Source organism: Rosa rugosa, chromosome 1 (assembly GCF_958449725.1).
Source record: "Rosa rugosa chromosome 1, drRosRugo1.1, whole genome shotgun sequence".
In the NCBI taxonomy this organism is placed as follows: domain Eukaryota; kingdom Viridiplantae; phylum Streptophyta; class Magnoliopsida; order Rosales; family Rosaceae; genus Rosa; species Rosa rugosa.
In genome coordinates this window covers 37,694,504-37,712,345 of record NC_084820.1, presented here as the reverse complement: position 1 = coordinate 37,712,345, position 17,842 = coordinate 37,694,504, and the positions used below count along the sequence as shown (strand labels likewise).

The window sequence follows — 17,842 nt, the reverse complement described above, 5'->3', positions numbered from 1 at the left end:
ACAAGTTGAGATCATTATTCGTCTATTAAGCTTGCTAACAAATAGTAACTGTCTCGGAGTATTACGGCGGTTTTATTTGTTTTTCCTCCTACAACATAAGCCAGTTTTCTGCTATATATGTGTACTTTATAACTAGATCGGGACATTATGTTTGTACCACAATTATATGGTTAAAACACTAGTATTAATTGTAAGACTGCTTCAATAGAGTGAGAATTTGCCGAGTACATGATATGTTTGCTTAATAGTAAGTAATGTATAGATACAACATATATTATAGGGCCAGGGATCTTGCATGTCATTACATGTTTGTTTTTCTTTTTCCCCCAAGTAGCTTATCATCTTTACATTTTTTTTAACCTTATGATCTTGTCAATTAAGCCTGCAGAAATATATGAACATTAGTCAATTTCTGATCATGTAACACAGAGAGAGAGAGAGAGAGAGAGAGAGAGAGTATCTTTACTTGGAGCAATCCATGCTATTAGAAATGGGGAAACTAAGATGGAGTTGGCATGATGTAGGGAGCTCCTGAATTCGGGAGGCACTGAAAGGGATTCTGGTCCAATAAGACGAGCTCTCAATGCATTCACATATCATCCTCGGACCACTCTCCTCTTGTTGTGCTAACGAATTCAAACTTGTCAGGGAATCACAGCAAGCCGCCGTCGGTTCAGGAGATAACTCCCCGACAAAACTCAGGCAAGAGCTAAATTCCTCGAACACATTCATGCAGTACTCCGTCGTCTGAGCCTTCCCTAATGATGAACAAAGCAGCAGCACAGGAACAAGCACAAGAAGACTTGTTACACAGACATAACAAAAAGGAAGAGCAGCCATGATCGAATGATATGAAGCTGGCTACCAGCTATACATATGTATTATATACTCTCGTTACTTGTGTGGAGGTAAGAACCGAGAGTTACTGTCACGATATATGCACTCGAGAGAAAATTCAGCACTGAAAATTAGTCATTTCTAAATATTAAAGTATCATGCTTCGTGAATGACTGTTAAGTGAAATTAGTAGTAAATTCGTCGGAACCTCACAGCCTGCAGCCTGCTGCTTTTCGTGGGACTAATATATCTATACCTGTGGTGACTATATTGTAGGACTCTTTCTCTCTCTCTCTCTCAAATTTTCGTCTTTTATATTATCAATCATCATAAACACAAATATAACCGGATGACAAAACCCCAACCCAAAATAGTTAAAAGAGAATATTTTACAAATGGTACCTCGATCAATTAAAAAACTATTCATCATTTTGGTATATCAATTTAAAAAACTATCATATTGGTACTCTAACATTAAAATTCAAACTACTTTTAGCACATGTCGTCTATGACGGCGTCAAATCTTTATTTTCCTTGAGATATTTTCGTCTTTCATTCTGTTGTCATTTAATAGGTGTAAATTCTGGAACGTGGTTACTTGGCTAGCTAATTTTCTATTTCTTTGGTTTGAATTGCTATTTTGCTTTCTGTGTTTTTGGTATGGCACGAATGAGAGAATGAGAGAGGTATGGCACGAATGAGAGAGTGAGAGATAGGAGAGCACCTGAATGGGAAGCATTTGGTAATTTGAAGAATCCATTCTAGATTTCTAGATGGACACCAAAATGGGCTCCATGGATTGCAAGTTGGCCAAGCCCAAAAGGTTGATCATTTCCGTGTCAAACTCTTTTGGATGGGTACTCGGTTGAAATATTTTGGATTAGGAGGGGAAGAAGAGGAATAGGGGTATAAAAAATAAAATAAAATAAAATAAACTAAGAAATGAAAAGACAAAATTGCCCTAAACATGGCAATAGACTTGACGCCATTATAAAAACAGAGGGTATGAAAATTGTGTTGGATTTAAATGTTGAGTTACCAATGAGATAGTTTTGGGGAGTGAAATCCACAGTCTCTATTTTACAATCTACATCCCTTCTTTCCATTTTTGATTGAAATTCTTATAAAAAGACAAAACTAAGTTACTAAAAAAAGAAATATGGAGTGTGAATTGTAAAATGGGGAGTGTGAATTTCACTTCGCATAATTTTTCAATGTGATGTACCAAAGTAATGAATGAACTTTATTTGGGGTATTGTTTGTAAAATTTTCTTTTGTTTTTTTTTTTTTTGAAAGAAGGGCTGGTGCAGCTGCCCTCAAGCCTTGATTAATGAAACTGTTGAATACAAGGGGGGGGACATTGAGCCTAAACCCCTTATTACAATAAGCAACTAGAGTATGTCCTGAATTAATATCAGGAAACTCTACACAATACCTGTATTCTAACAAGCACCAACTAGCAAAGAGCGCTCTATTGGCTGCTCTATTTGCTTTGAAATAGCAGTGACATAACGGAAAGATAACTCGATATGTAACACGATTACAACGTAGCATAATTGCCAGCTTTAGCACAGCTTTCCTACTATGTTGCCGCCAGATGATAAATCCGACGACACTTAGCTTCACCCTGCCACTAGGCGGCAACGACCATTTGACGAAGCAAGGAACTCGCCGCCTACCTAGAGCAGACAAGGCACTTTGAGTGCACACACAGGCATAAAGCCCGACTAGCCATACACCACATATGTAAGGACTTATTACCCGCAAAATGCGCAATAGAACTAAACAACAAAAGTAAAGAAAAACTTTAAATAAATAAACAGCAAAGGTCAGGCCCAAGAGATGATACCAAACCCACACATCAGTCCAAGAAGTATAGAGACCACAGCCCGTTAGCAAGGCCCAGCCCATGCCTAAACCAGCCACCACCGACGTCACGCCCTCCCTGTCGCACCACAGTCCGCATCGGACCACCACCGCTGTTGCTTCTCCAACCCGGTTTCTTTTGTTAAAAACACAATAATTGTCTATATTTTAACGCATGTTGAACACAATCAACACTTTGTTAAAATTCGGATTAAATCGTGACCTTTGTCTAAGAGATTTTGATTATAATTTTTTTTCTTCATAAAAATAAATAAATAAAAGATTTGGTCGGATAGTAAATTAAATAGTAATAAAAAGAAAAGATCGAAAAACGGCGTCGTAGGGTGTTGAAAAAGGCAAGAAAAATATAGCCGTTAGAGAACAACTCATTGGGAGCGGTCACGTTGTAGGCCGTTGGCCCCATTTCAAAAATATTAGACCGTTAGAGAACCTCCTCCCCGAAACGTTATACTCCTCTCTCCGCTCTCTCTCTCATTAATCCCCCAATTCTCTTCTCGCTCTTCTCTCACTCTCTGCTTTTCTCTCTTTCTCTCTCTCTAATTCCAGTCCCCTCTCTCTCTCATTAAGACCGGAAGGATTTCTGAGACACCAAATGCCGCCGGCGACGGAGGAACCTAACACGACGACGACGACGACGATGATGATCGACGAGATTTATGAGTTCTCGGCCCCGCGCTTCTTCGATTTCATCAAGGACGAGACCGACGATGAAAAGATCAACGCCGAGCTCTGGTTCGACTCCGCCACAGCCTACGCCCCTTCCCGTATGATTCCCTATCCCTATACCTCCTCTTCTCTTCTCTCTATCGCTTTTTCTCAGATCTGTTTATGTACTGGATTCCATTTTCTTTCCAATTTAGGGATTTAGGTTTTCTTCTTTTAGTTCGATTACCTCTATTGGAGTTGTTAGGGTTTCAATTGCTTTGTCTGCGATCTAGTTTTCTCTGATTCGCACTGTTTCTTGAAATTTACAACCGCGATTGGTATGTGGATGCTTGCTCTGTATCGGTGTCTTTGTTTGAGAGCAGAAAATTAGTTAGGTTGTGCTTATTAGGTTCTGGAAATTTAATTTTGTGGTTTCTTTTGACTGAATCTTGAACTCATTCAATCAAGCGTTTAGGAATTGTTGAAAGCAAGAGTTCATTGTTACAGTTTCAATCTTTCACGAAATTTGACTACTTGATATGAACAAGTGAGAGTAAGGTAGGTGGATGTGTAAGTATGCATAAGAATTTGGGGGTTTTCTGTTGATTTTGTTCAGAAGAGAAATTATCCATTTAATACCAAGACAAGTTTAATAGGATAAGTTTCCTGGGGATTTAAAGAAAGAAATTGTGGATAAGAGATAACAGAAATTTTAAAACAAATTCAAGGAAAGAGAGGATTACTGGCATCTTATGTTGAATGAGGAGTGATGCTTTCTTGTTTTCTTTGGTCCATAAGGACAATGACAAGGTTTTGATTATTTTTGGCCACATTGTGTTTGTGCAGCCTTCATGCCTAGAATCAAGACTGGTAGATCCTTTACAGTAGAGAGCATGTGCGACTTTACTGAAGCAGAAAATATGCAGAAGGTGGTGTGATCTTGTACATTTTTCTCTTTACTCACCTTGAAACTTGAAACTTCTGGCTAATAGTTTCAGATGATTCACCTTTTGCAGAACCTTGAATCATCCTCAGCTGATGATGATTCTACGGAAACCAAGACTGAGTCGAAGATCAGTCCTGAATTGAAGGAAGAAACAATTCCCAGGGAGGCTAAACAAGAAAACAGTGCAAGACAAGCCAATATGGTAAATTTGACTTTGCTCTTCTGAAAATCCCATTTTCCTGATTGCCTTTTGGCCCCTAATCATAATGTATTCCTTTCAGATTTCTGCTGATAAAGTAGAGGAAAAATGTACTATAGATGATGGAAGGTTAGTTTCCTCTTACTAAAAGCTCTGTGTTGGGTCTTCTTTTAGTGGATAGAATGGTGAACTTTCAGCTCCACGGTTTCTCATTTTGTTTCTTCTCTGCAGTGTTTTGGCCACTGCAGTATCTTTGAATAAGAGAACTGATATGACAAATGAGAAGGAGAATAGTAATTCCGTAGCTTGTACTCCAAAACCACCCATGAATTATTCCAAGAAGGGAGATCTTCTGAGTGATTCCAAAAAGCACCAGACAGCTAAAAAGATATCAAGTATGGTTAGAAACCCATCAGGGCTAAGGGGAAAAAGTCACTTGCACTCTTCACAAACTAAGAATGTCAAACCGTATACTATGAAAAGGTTGGTTTACTTCACTTTGTTCTGGCATGTTTTGAATTGGGTTACACGGCTCCTATGTCCTGATTGTACACTGAACTGAAATGCAGAGAAGAAAATGTGAAAAATATAACTGGCACACCCATGTTAGCTCAGGAGAATCAGGCAATTAAGCGGCAGAAGTTGGATGGAGGGAGATCTAGACAGGTTACTATTATTTCTGTAATTTGTGTTGACTGTAACTTCTAGACTCTTTGTTGTTTTTTAGTGAACATTATTTCTAGACATTCCCTTAACTGGTTTTACTTGTGTCCCCTGACTACAGATTCTTAATCCCAAACCCCAAACATTGCCCCACAAGTCAAAATTGGGTTATACCAGTGGCATGCATTCTTCAACTGCTGTTAAAACTCAAAAAGAGGACAGAAAGGTTTGTGCATTTCATCCCTCTTTTGCAATCCATGTTGTTATGCCATATCAGAATTGAGTAGTTGATACTCTCCCAATTACAGATGTATGTTCGGGAACAAGCAGCACCCTTTGTTTCAATGGCAGAAATGATGAACAGGTTCCAATCAAGTACCAGAGACTTGTCACTGCCACACAGTTCTCGTTCACATGTAAAGGAACTTCACCTTGCTTATTTCTTTCTCTTCTTTACACTTTATTTATTTATTTAGTTTGTCAGGTTTCATTTACTTGCTATAGAGTTTGATGTTGTTTCTATTATCCAGATGAAGCCCAAACTCACCTTAACGAGGCCAAAGGAGCCTGAATTTGAAACATCCCAGCGTGTCCGCTCAGTAAGAGTAAAGAGTACTGCCGAGCTTGAAGAAGAGATGATGGCCAAAATTCCAAAGTTTAAGGCTCGACCTGTAAACAAAAAGGTACTTGCGTAATATTTTAGTATTAAGTTATGGCCTGAAACTTTCAGTAACCATCTATATCTGTTGATTCACTGGACTGTGTTTGCCGTTACAGATTCTTGAAGCGCCATCATTACCTGCAATGCCAAGAAGTACACCACAGCCACCTGAGTTTCAGGTAAAGCTACAGTGAATTGTATGATGACAGGAAGCACAATTTCAAGATTGTTTAAAATGTTAATAGTTCTGTTCTGTCATATTGCTCTGATGCAGGAATTCCATTTAGAGACTATGGCAAGGGCCCATCAAAATGCAGAAACATCCTCAGTAGCTTCAACTGATGTATCACGACAGGTAATCATGTTTTCTTGATATTGTTACTAATTACTAAACGAGTTTAAGGTCGCATACTAATGGTATTCTCCTTATATTTTATGACAGAACAAACAATTGAAGCCCCATCATCTTACTGAACCTAAAACTCCAACGTTACATACATTATTGAGGGCCCGTCCACCCAGGGTGAAAACTTCATTGGAAATTGAGCAGGAAGAACTTGAAAAGATCCCAAAATTCAAAGCGAAGCCTCTGAATAAGAAGGTATCTTCAACCTAACCTTTCAGTTGCTTTTTAAAATGATGCTTAAGGTAAGGAGAATGTCTGATTGTTTTGTTTTCCTGTAACATCTTGTGTAGATATTTGAAAGTAAAGGAGATCTCGGGATGTTCTGTAATGCCAAGAAACATGTGACTAAACCTCAGGAATTTCACTTTGCAACAAATGAAAGAATACCACCACCACCACCTTCAGCCATTCATGATCTATTTGATAAGGTAGTGAAAATGAATTTTCTTGATCATTCTGAATCTCTAAAGACAGAAAAGACTCCCGGTTTCGTATCTAACTTTTTTGTCTTTCCAGTTGTCTTTGAACTCAGAGCCCCACCAGAATCCAATTCCAAGAAACACAATGCCAAATCCATTCCATCTCCATACAGAGGTATGAAAATCCCTTCTTTACTACAAAAGAAGTTTGGAATTCAGGACACAATTGATTCATAGCATCTTTATTTACCTTTGTGTCCTCAGTACAAAAGAAGTTTGGAATTCAGGACAAAATTTATTCATAGCATCTTTGTTTACCTTTCTGTCCTCAGGAAAGAGGAGCTGGGAAAGAAAAGAAATTTTTTACTGAAGTTATGCAGAAACAATTGGAAGAAGAAAGAGCTAGGGTTCCCAAAGCTAATCCATATCCTTATACCACTGATTACCCTGTGGTACATATCTTTATTTATTTCTGTCTCATTTTAAAGACTAACAATTGCAATGGAGATGGTACTATGATTCTTTTGTTAAATGCAGATCCCACCAAAGCCAGAGCCCAAGGAATGCACAAAACCGGAACCTTTCCAACTAGAGAGCTTAGCGAGGCATGAGGAGGAAATGCAAAGGGAAATGGAAGAAAGACAGAGGATAGAGATGGAAGAAGCTCAGATGAGGGTTTTCAAGGCACAACCAATCTTGAAAGAGTGAGCAAACTGGTTTAGTTTATGTATTTATGTTTTCCTAGTTAAAAAGAGGTGAACAACTCTCATATTCCTTCCATTATAATGCAGGGACCCAATTCCAGTTCCCGAGAGAGTTCGCAAGCCTCTAACAGAAGTTCAAGAATTCAATCTGAATGTTAATAATCGGGCAGTGCACAGAGCAGAATTTGATCACAAGGTAGGTGACACTATGGGAATATCATTATCCATTACTTTTTTGTCAAAAGCATGGTTTTCTTTTTCCATTACTAAACAAGTTAAATTTTGCAGGTTAAGGAGAAAGAGATAATATATAAGAGATATAGAGAAGAGAGTGAAGCAGCAAGGATGGTATGCATGCTTTTTCAAAATTTTGTTTAGTTTGTTACTTGCTTACATATACAAGCTGAAAATAGTTCAAACTGACCCCTAATGTTTGCAGTTAGAGGAAGAGAAAGCATTGAAACAACTGAGAAGGACGCTGGTACCCCATGCAAGGCCAGTGCCTAATTTTGAGCATCCATTCTGCCCCCAGAAGTAAGGAAAATGCAAGGATGATGTATATTATATTTTCATTGCTGCATATTAATCGATTGGTGCCATCATATGGTAATATAGGTGTCCAAGGGAAACAACAAAAGCAAAGTCACCAAATCTGCGAGTTCTACAGCGGCAAGAAAGGCGAAGGATGATGATCAAATCCGCCACTTCCAGCGCTGCTGCCCAGATGAGATGAGATGATTGCTGGAGTTGACAAATTCTTTCAAGGCAGTTTAGTTGTTCAAGAACCTTTGAACCCTGTACAAGGGCCTACAAGTTCATAGTTGTACCCGTCTTCATCACTGCCAACTGAACAAAATTACTGTAAAGTTTCAGTTGTAATGAACCTGAATGTAATTCTTTGAATAGTTCTTTCACTTAGAACGGAATAACAGAATATTCTTTTGTGTATTGGAATTTGGCTGTGCCAAAGAGTTAACATCCTCAATGTTTTTTTTTTGACGTCACTCTGAAAGTGAAGTTTTATATGGAAGCTTTATGGGCTCACCATGCCACCCATAGACACCAGTACTGGCTTAAATGGAACTGTTAACACTGGGTTCAAGAAAAGAAACTAAATTTCTGGTCAGTGGCCCTTTATGTTCTTGTGAATGCAGACTAATAAAAAAGATTTCTCTCGTAGTAGATATTGACATGAGATCTTTGTTTTTATTTATATAAGTTGATTAGTTAATATAAAAATAAAAATAAAAGAAAATGAGTGAATGGAAAAAATATTCTATAGAAAAGCCAAACTATTCTGCTGTAAGAAAATAAGATTAACAAGGAAAAAAGTGTTATGCTGCTGTAAGAAGGAACAAGAAAAATGTCTCTTATACAAGGAAAAAGCCTTATGCCTCAAATTACAACAAATAATAGAAACAGATGTTTTATGTCTCTTATACAACAAGAAAAATGTCTCAAATGGGATCAATGCATCCCGTGATCTATCTTTGACTACATTTACAACAACTCTATCAACAGTTAACCCAATCTTCTCATCCAAATCAATTTCCTATCTAGATCTCCTTCCGCCTGTATGCTAGAATCTGAAAACAGCAGAAGATACCAACTCAGTATATTTGACTACTGTTGTATCACGATTTTCCAATTTTGCAACACAACATGGCAAACTATTTGGACGAGAAACTCACTCAAAAGGATGCAGAAACCCAAAAGCATTTAAATCATTTACAGCATTTACAGCAGAAACAGTGACATATAGGATGCAGAAACCCAAAAGGAAGGTGAACAAGCTTGCATTCTTCTTGTGGAAACTAGTTCATTATGGCACAAGGATCTGTGCACACATCCATGCAGAAACTAATTCAGTATGGCTACAAATACTGCCATATGGACATGGCTACCATAGACATTCTGTCTTTTAGACAAAGTTTTTGCCAGTCTCAGCATAAATTATGTTCTCACACTTTAAGCTCAAAACATTCAAATCAGCATAATGTTATGCCACAACATTCCCTCTATCAAATCAGAGACAAAACTCCAACCATAATGTTTTGCCAGTCTCAGCACAATGTTATGCCACAACATTCCCTCTATCAAATCAGAGACAAAACTCCAACCATAAAATTTTTTATTTGGTCGATTGAATTTTCTATAAAGCTCTAACTGAAAGTCTTTAGCATACAAAAAAGTAAAGATAAACAAACATATAGACCCATGCACTAGACCTTTTCTATGTATACTCACCAAGCGGTCCCTACTAGAAGTGCAATTGGCCTTAATCCCTGCCAAAGTTTCTTCTGCTTGCAGAATTTGCAAATCATATCTGCATGGATCAACCAAAAGGGGAACTGAATCCAGATCATTCATTAACGCTGATGGGTGATCAGTCAATTTCTCGTCATTGGAATTGTGGTGTCCTTTAACTGAGAACAACTCAACTTCTTCGGCTTGCAAAGGTGTTTGACGAGCAACATACTGTAAAAAATTGCAAAGGTGTTTGACGAGCAACATACTGTACAAAATATACATGATAAAATTAAACAAGCAAAGAAGTTTAATACCAAGAGAAAAACATCATCCAGAAAGAAACTAAACTACCAGGAAATCTAAGCTAGCTCTCTATCAATATTATGCACACGACTAATTTTGTAAAGGATGAGGTACAGGGGATGAGTAGTGAGTTTCACAGTCAAAGAGTCCTGCTCAGATCCATATGGCACAGATCTGTGCATACATAGTGAGTCCAAAAGTCACATGACGAAATTTTAACTTTATCCATAGTCAAAGCAAGTTTCAAAACAAATTTTACTCTTACATTAGTAACATCAAGAAAAAAATCTTACTTCACAAAGGTGTTTGACTGACAAACTCGGCCTACAGCAAAGGTGAGGCTGCTGCAAGTTTGGTGTGCATCTTTTATCCAAAGAAATAAGCATGAGATGAACATCTAACTGCAGAGAGAGAAAGACTTCATCAAAGAGGAGATGCAACCACAAAAAGAAAACATTGTAATTCTAATCAGGTCAAAGTGGTGCTCAGTAAAAGCCAAAGTAGTTAGTATATCTTGTTCCATCTGCTGAACAGCATGTCCCTATACCTCATCATTGTTTTCCTTGAGGTTCCGAAGGTAATCGACCAACTTTGATAAGCGAGTGCTTCGAGAACTCTTATTGCTGCAACAGCTTGCAATGCCATGCCGGGTGTGACTCCGAGCACCACCCCGGCCCCAAGCAAGCATTTCAGAGCTCCACACAAGACCCTGTGAAATTCCCCTGTTCTCTCGGCTCACTTCTACATCATTTTCAGTGCATCCTCCATTTGAATTGGTCACAGATGATGAAGGCTGAGATGATCGAAATCCTGTCCGTCTTCTTAGCCGTCTTGGCCTCACTTCAGTATGTCTCTCTTCAGCTGAAGGCGATTTTGTGCCCATGTTACTAGTGTCATTTTCATCCTCATTGTCTTCAAACCCTTGGAGTTCAGTGGCTTGAGAGTTTCTTCTCCTTCGGAAACCACTCCGATTATTGCGCAGGGATCTCATATTATATGCATCTTGGGTATCTTTGCCAAGTGAGCGTCTCTTGATTAAAGCTTCTGATTGTCGTTGGAATATTTGGGCAATTGATGCTTGTATCTGTATTTGAAGCAACAAAACAGAACACCAGGAATAAACCTGTCAGTATGCAATACCTATTCGGGGAAAAACATATAGATATATAATAGGATCTGTTGCACTTGCTCCATTGCTTTCTTCCTTGGGTTGGGGGTCATGTCAGGTTCCATATTCAGATCTTTTGTATATATTGGAATTCTGAGGTAAGAAGACACCACCATCCAAATCTTAACTAATAGATCCTCAATTATGAACCTAACCTGCTCATTTCGAGTCCTCTCCTCTTCATGGAAAGCCAATTCCTGAAACCATACAATGAATAAATAGCTGGTCTGCAAAAAAATAAATTTTTTTTTTTTCTGGCCAGATTACTTTCTAAGAAAAGTGACGTTTTGAGGAATTTATTGTTCCGTTTACCATTATCTCTTTCAGCACTCTTGCCATCTCTTTCATGATTTAAGCTCTCTCTTTCTATCACTTTTCCTTTTTACATTGTTTCCATCTTCTTGATTGAAAGTAATTTTCGCGTTGAATTCAAATTATTTATACTTTAAGTTAATAAAAGCATATATCTATGAATCATCTAATAAAAAAATCCCATCTGTTATGCTTCATTTAAATATGTATAGTTTAAGAAACTCTGACAGTCTTCTTACTCAGTCTTTCTATAGAAAATCTATTTTATTAATAATTAATTCTATGAAACTAATTTGAAGTATTTATCCTTTGATAATCAGGGCTTTAGTATACTTATAAACCTGGAACTTATGTCAAAATGTTACACAAGCTTTCTTTTCTTATAAAAAATAAAAATAAAAAAAATAAAAAAGTATACAAAAGCTAATCAACTTATACCTCCTTCTCATATTTCTCAATATCTGGATATAATGTTGCAATTAGGGCATCATAATTTGGATCATCTCTCAAAGACCGTCGACTGGCACAGTGTGTGCGGCAAGCAGGGCACTCATTGTTCCTGAAATTATGTAGGAAGCTAGACAAATAAAAATCCTGATTGGTTCTCAAAATATGTATAATAAATCATATCTTATTTTTTCTCCGGCATGGAGAAAGATGGACAGTGTTTAGTACTAAACAATCCGATAAACAAAATTAACCATCAAGATGAGCAGAAATGAAATAATGCAACAGTCCACATTTTTTTATACCTCATTGAAAACCACATGATGTGGCAGTGGATGTGGCATATAAACATTGGTGTAAACTGAACCATGCTGAAGAGACCACAGATGTTAGACCAATGTTATAAAGCCACATCAACAGCCACATGAAAATGTGGTCCAGTTAGCACCTCAGTTGTCTGATCAAAAACTCAAGAAAAGCACTATTACAAAAAATCAGAAAAAGTTAGTGTAACAGTTTTCAATACCCCATTCGCATTGACTTGTCGATGCATTCCCTGCAAAACCTGTGTAGGCATTCCATTACAGTCCGTGTCTTCTTAATAATCCCTGTCCATGCAAAAGAAATTGATCAACGTCTGGCTTATCAGAATTCATAACTCATTATGAATCGAGATAAAAGGTAAATGAATATGCAACGACGAATAAAAGCAGAAGCAGAATCAAGTTTGGTTTTCAAATATATCACCAGACCATAATAACAGTACTACTACTAGTACCACTAGCAATATCACATCAAATGGCTCGTGGTGTTTGATGAGAACCTCTACAGAAAACATGTAGTTTCTAAAGCGACAAATTTAGAGTCTTGGAAGGTCAATACAATTCAATTTGTATTTAAAACTAAACAGTGTCAATTTTAGAAAAGGATCCAATCAATACAATACTGCTCATCTTCTTAAACTTTCAATATACTAAAAGATCACCTAATTTTTATGTTCTGAGTTCAATAAATGTTTATATGTCCTAAAGAAGAAGATGGCACTATATAATTTGTGATTTAATAAAAGGCAAACCTAAAACCCACATTTCTGCTGGCAATAGAAACCAGGAAGGCTATATCTGTGCAAGCTATATGCACTGAAGGTGAGGATACTTCAGAATTTGGCAGAATTATTGATGATATTTCTTCTTTATTATCTTCTCTAGCAGGATCATTCTTTTCTCATGTTTATAGGGAATCGAATAAACTAGCACAGAAGGTGGCCAAGTATGCTTTGTTGTCTGGTGCACAAGCTTCATGGAGTGAGCATGCCCCTCCAGAACTTGATGGACTATTTTCTACTTCTTGTACAAGTTAATTCATCAATAAAATTTGTCGTCCTTTGCTTCAAAAAAAAAAGAAAAAAGGAAGGCTATATCTGAAAATATGAACCAAGCTGAGGTGATCTTTGGCTCTGTTTATATTCTCGCTGGCCAGGAAGTACTTAAGGAGATTTCTGCTAGATACTCTCAATGGACCCACGGAACATGCTACCATTTGGCAAGGAAATAGAGTTCTTTTCTTTTTATATTTTATAAGTATAGTTCTAAGGAGCTTCTAATTTTGTTTCAGCAACCACACTTCAAAGTTACCAAAATCAAAGAGACCACTTAAAAACAAAAAGAAACTTTACTTTATCATCTACACAAAACGTGAAGAACTGAACCTTCAGTTGAGTATTGCAAACTTGCAGTTTATTACTGCTTGAACTTCCACACATTTCTATTTCTGACTTTAGGTCCTTCAAACCTAAAGTATCTAGTCTTTTGATCAAACAATAAAGTTTTTTTTTTTTTTTTTCAACTGAGGGGAAGGGAGGGATGAGAGTCGTGGGGACTAGGTCCTCCACCATGCAAGCAATAACCACCCTAGAACTCAAATTGAATTTGGCTTCTCCCGATTGACTTTGCTTCATGCTTAAACATTATCCTTCGAAAGTGGGTTTGTATATCTAATATGGGCAGTATTTGAAGTTCAATAAATACATTTTTATGAGAAACAAACTTCTATTAACACAAGGACAGAAATCTTAAACAGGTGACGATGCATCCACAGAAATCTCTAGCAAACTTAAAAATTAAAATAAACAAATAAATAAATCATACAATAAAACTACAGAAAACAGAAATAGTATCAAAGTTCTACTTCATCAAAGTTTTCAAATTCAACAAAGAGATTTTAGTCTAATGAAAAACGTGAAATGCTTCCAAACCGTGAGTGATCTTTTAGACAACAGTGCCAAAGAACTTGCCCTTGATTTCAATTTCATTTTGAAAATGGTAGTTAAAAAGTAAAAATGAAAAGTATAATTTCTTCAGAAATAAGCACATGACTTGAAAAATTACTCTTGAAGGTAAAACTATAACAATAACATAAATAAAGTTAAATGACATGTTTTATGACAATTACACATGACAACTAGCTCTTATTCCCTTCTGCACTCGATGTTCATCACAGTCTGAAGATTAACAAGTCCTCACTTCCCTAATGTACTGCAAAGACGAATGTACTTGAAACCAGTATTTGCTGATAAGGAGTATCCATCACACCCAAGCACTCTTAGATTTTGGGTAATCTAATAATTAATAAAGACTTTTTCCCAGAATTACTACAATCCCTTGTACAGAAAGGTGGGTTAACTAACGAAAGAAAGATGGAACCAGATGCATTCTTAAAAGAAAGCGCTTTGCCTTACATATGATGCAAATAAGATTGAGGGGCCCCACATTGTGTGGGCTATCATCCTCGGTGACCGGGAAAACCACTAGAAGAAATTAAAAACAGTAGTGACTTTATCTGATCTAAACAGGGTCATAGTTGACTTGCAGTCAATTAGGCTATATTATCTTTGCTTGCAGCATCCCATCCAAAAAAACGAGAGATATGTAAAAAGCAGGTCAGATCACAACCTATCACAGATCCACAACTCACTACTCTTCAAAACTTCACAATCCCTCATAGAGTAGCTAGATAGACAGTTTTACTCTACCCTATGGATTTTTGTATTTCTGTTTGTCAATAGAGAACTGTCAAATCACCAAACATTCTATCCACTTTTGTTACAAATCTTAACATCTTTATATTATGACAGTTGGAGTATTTAAAATCCAGCATGTTGATAGTGAAGATGGTATATGGAAGGTAGTGTCCAAAAAGCATTGAAATCAGCACAAGTATCCACCTATAACCCTGTCTTACGTAAATCATTTGGAATTCTTTCAAAGTTTCAAGCTGTGTGTGCAGCTAAATACACCCTTGAGTGTCTCTTTTGTTATTTGAGCCCATAATCAGGAATCAAGAATTACAACGAAAACTAGAAATGATTCCTTCTCAAAGAGAACCATTACTGATTATAGCAGGTATATAAACCCAGAAAAAGGAGCGCAGTTCAAGGAGGCACATATCCTGCCCCATTCTGCTAACAGCATATTGTTTACTAAACATAGAAAACAGCTTTTCCCAGTACTTGAACTGATGTCCCACCTTCCCTTTGTTCATGTATAGAACATATCAATATTATCTTTTTCTCAAATTCTAAGTTTGTTTTAGGATACAATACACTTGTATTTGACTTGAGAGTTTTTCAAACGTTGTGATCAGATCCAGATTATTCCTGCTCTGGAAAAGATTTGGCTTACAATATCCAGTTCAAGTAACACCCATATGTACAGCAGTAACCAATATCATATGAATTATTAGGTAAACAGTAGATATGCAGAATTACTGAATTAGACTTCTTATTTTCTACTCTATCAGTTATGATTTCTGAAAAGCAAAAGAAAAATAAAGACCTATCACAAAGGTCCATCTTATGAGTTGCGACCAGACGACACATATATGCTAAATCTCTCTATCTTTAAAGCATGGTATGTTTTCATTTAAAAGGTTCAGAAGCAGAACTTACCAAGACATATTGGGCAGTGTACATCTTTACGAATATCTACCAGTTGTACAAGTACAAATCTGAAAGGGAAACACGAAGTTGGCAGGATCAATTATTACTTTGCACTATCATCATCCATAAAAATTTTAATTTAGATAAACTAGTTCGAGGACCTAATGTTGTCCAATACCACCAACTCATACACAACCACGCCATCAATAACAGTCTACAAGAAAACTAATAACACCGGAACCGTGCAGGAGAACCGAAAAATCAGAAACCAGTCAAAATTCTAATGCAATGATTCAAAAAAAGCACTAGAAGCATAAGATCAGGAAGTTGAAATCCGATCAGCATTCAAGGCATTCTCGAGCTCTGAGAAGCTGCTCGAAAATGGTGGCGAAATCCGAAATTCTACAACTAGCTCAGTAGCCTCCGAAAACAATGAAGCAGCAAAAGAGGCTTAAGCAACAACTATATGCAAAATGTAGGCGCGGTGCGAAACTAGAGAGAGAGAGAGAGAGAGAGAGAGAGAGAGAGTACTCGGGGTTTTGTTGAGAGGTAGAGGATGGGCTTCCGTCATAATCTGCAAAATGAAAGCTAAGTAAGTTGTCAAATCAATCAATCTAAGTAGGGAAGGAGGACGAGGATGAAGAAGAAATGAGAGAGATGATACGTAACCGTCAACTTCATCTCGATCGTATTCCTCATCTTCTTCGACGTCGTCGTTTTCTTCTTCATCTTCCTCCTCCTCCTCCTCTTGTTCTCGTTGTTCTACTACTACGTCTCCTTGTTGTTGCTGTAGGAGTTCATCTTGGGGTCGAGATTGCTTGGGGCGGTGGCGGTGGTGAGGTGTGGGGCTGTCGTCGTCATCGTCGGTGAGGTTGTCCGGCAAAGAACGCTTCTGCGCAGGCATTGAGAGATCGATGGATGTATCACACTTTCCCTCTGTAACACGATACAAGATTGGACGAGAGAAGAAGAAGAAGAAGAAGATGCTCGGGAGGCTTTCGCTGGCTCTATTATATTAGTCGTCTACTCGCTTTTTTCTTTTCTTTCCTTTTTAAATGATAATGAAAATTAATATTTTGGTATTAAATAAATGGTTTTAGTAGACGATACTCACATAGCAGTAAAGAGAGAGAATGGAGAAAAGGCAGGCACATGTTCCCTCCTTGGACGGCCCTCTCTGACTCTTCCCATCTCGCTATCATCTTTTTCTTTTTCCTTTCCTTTTTTTTTTTTTACTGTTTGGGAAAAAATTTGCTAAGGAGTTTAAAAAAAAAAAAAAATTAAGAAAAATAGTACTTTGTCTCGCCCCCGGTCACATAATTAGTCACTGATCAGTAACTAAAAATTAGAAAAGAATCAAGTATAAATAGTATTAGTATATGCAAAACGAGAAGTAATTAGGGTAATTACTAATTAACTAACCTAAGAGAGGGAAAGATGGACATGCCCTTGACAAAAATGAAGAGTCAACAGTGTTATTAACAGACAGTACTAAATGTATGTCGGAGATTAATTTTAAGGTATCAATGTGATAATTTTATAATATTAGAAACCAAAATGTCGAATGACCCAAATTTTGGGAATTTTTTGTGATATATTTTTCATATCTTTCATAATTGTATATATTTGGCGAAAGAGTTTTACCTTAATTTTTAACTTTGATGTTCCTCCTATGAATTCTTATGACACATTTCCAGGTAATTGAGTTACTCATAAATCGGAGTTGATTTCGAAGGAATTGATTCCCAAACTCAACCCCCTCCTCCCTTGGGTTTTGAACTTCAGGGTGTTAGAGCAAGTTCACCCGTTGGGGGAAAAGGTCAAGGTCACTGGGTCACTGGGTCAAGACAATGTTCACTGCCACTAGACATGCGTTTCCACCAGTTCTGTTTCTTGACCAGTCAGTTACTGTTCATATATTGAATTATTTAATAATTTGTTTATTGTAAAATAAAGAAATTGTTTAAGGATATCTCTATTTGTGTTTGGCCCAAACTCTAGGTTACTTGACCTAGTGGTAATAGGGTTAAATTAGAAGGATTTAGATTCTTATTCAAT

General features: G+C 37.2%; 2 protein-coding genes across 4 annotated transcripts; one reads left to right on the top strand and one right to left on the bottom strand.

Annotated features, from left to right (window-relative positions):
* The first annotated feature begins 3,193 nt into the window (after positions 1-3,193).
* Positions 3,194-8,408, top strand: LOC133736551 (protein TPX2). Its single transcript, XM_062164098.1, has 20 exons — positions 3,194-3,488; positions 4,216-4,298; positions 4,386-4,517; positions 4,597-4,643; positions 4,746-4,997; positions 5,084-5,180; positions 5,299-5,403; positions 5,486-5,593; positions 5,708-5,860; positions 5,955-6,017; positions 6,113-6,193; positions 6,281-6,439; positions 6,535-6,672; positions 6,761-6,838; positions 6,996-7,115; positions 7,201-7,367; positions 7,455-7,563; positions 7,656-7,715; positions 7,807-7,901; positions 7,983-8,408. The coding sequence occupies exons 1-20, from the start codon at positions 3,317-3,319 to the stop codon at positions 8,098-8,100; spliced, it is 2,337 nt and encodes a 778-aa protein (XP_062020082.1). The 5' UTR covers positions 3,194-3,316; the 3' UTR covers positions 8,101-8,408.
* A 275-nt stretch (positions 8,409-8,683) lies between these two features.
* LOC133724814 (putative E3 ubiquitin-protein ligase RING1a) lies at positions 8,684-16,840 on the bottom strand. Of its 3 annotated transcripts, XR_009854036.1 has the most exons (11): positions 16,454-16,840; positions 16,316-16,358; positions 15,794-15,852; positions 12,374-12,455; positions 11,839-11,959; positions 11,244-11,285; positions 10,468-11,004; positions 10,214-10,321; positions 9,615-9,845; positions 9,059-9,204; positions 8,684-8,953 (listed from the first exon to the last, which is right to left on the bottom strand). XR_009854036.1 is itself a non-coding variant. In XM_062151660.1 (10 exons), exons 1-10 carry the CDS (start codon positions 16,686-16,688, stop codon positions 8,924-8,926), a joined length of 1,488 nt encoding a protein of 495 aa, XP_062007644.1. In that variant the 5' UTR covers positions 16,689-16,840; the 3' UTR covers positions 8,684-8,923. The 3 variants fall into 3 exon arrangements, 2 of the variants coding, with proteins under 2 accessions (XP_062007644.1, XP_062007645.1); XM_062151660.1 differs by lacking the exon at positions 9,059-9,204; XM_062151661.1 differs by lacking the exons at positions 8,684-8,953; positions 9,059-9,204 and having other exon boundaries at positions 9,660-9,882.
* Positions 16,841-17,842: the final 1,002 nt, after the last annotated feature.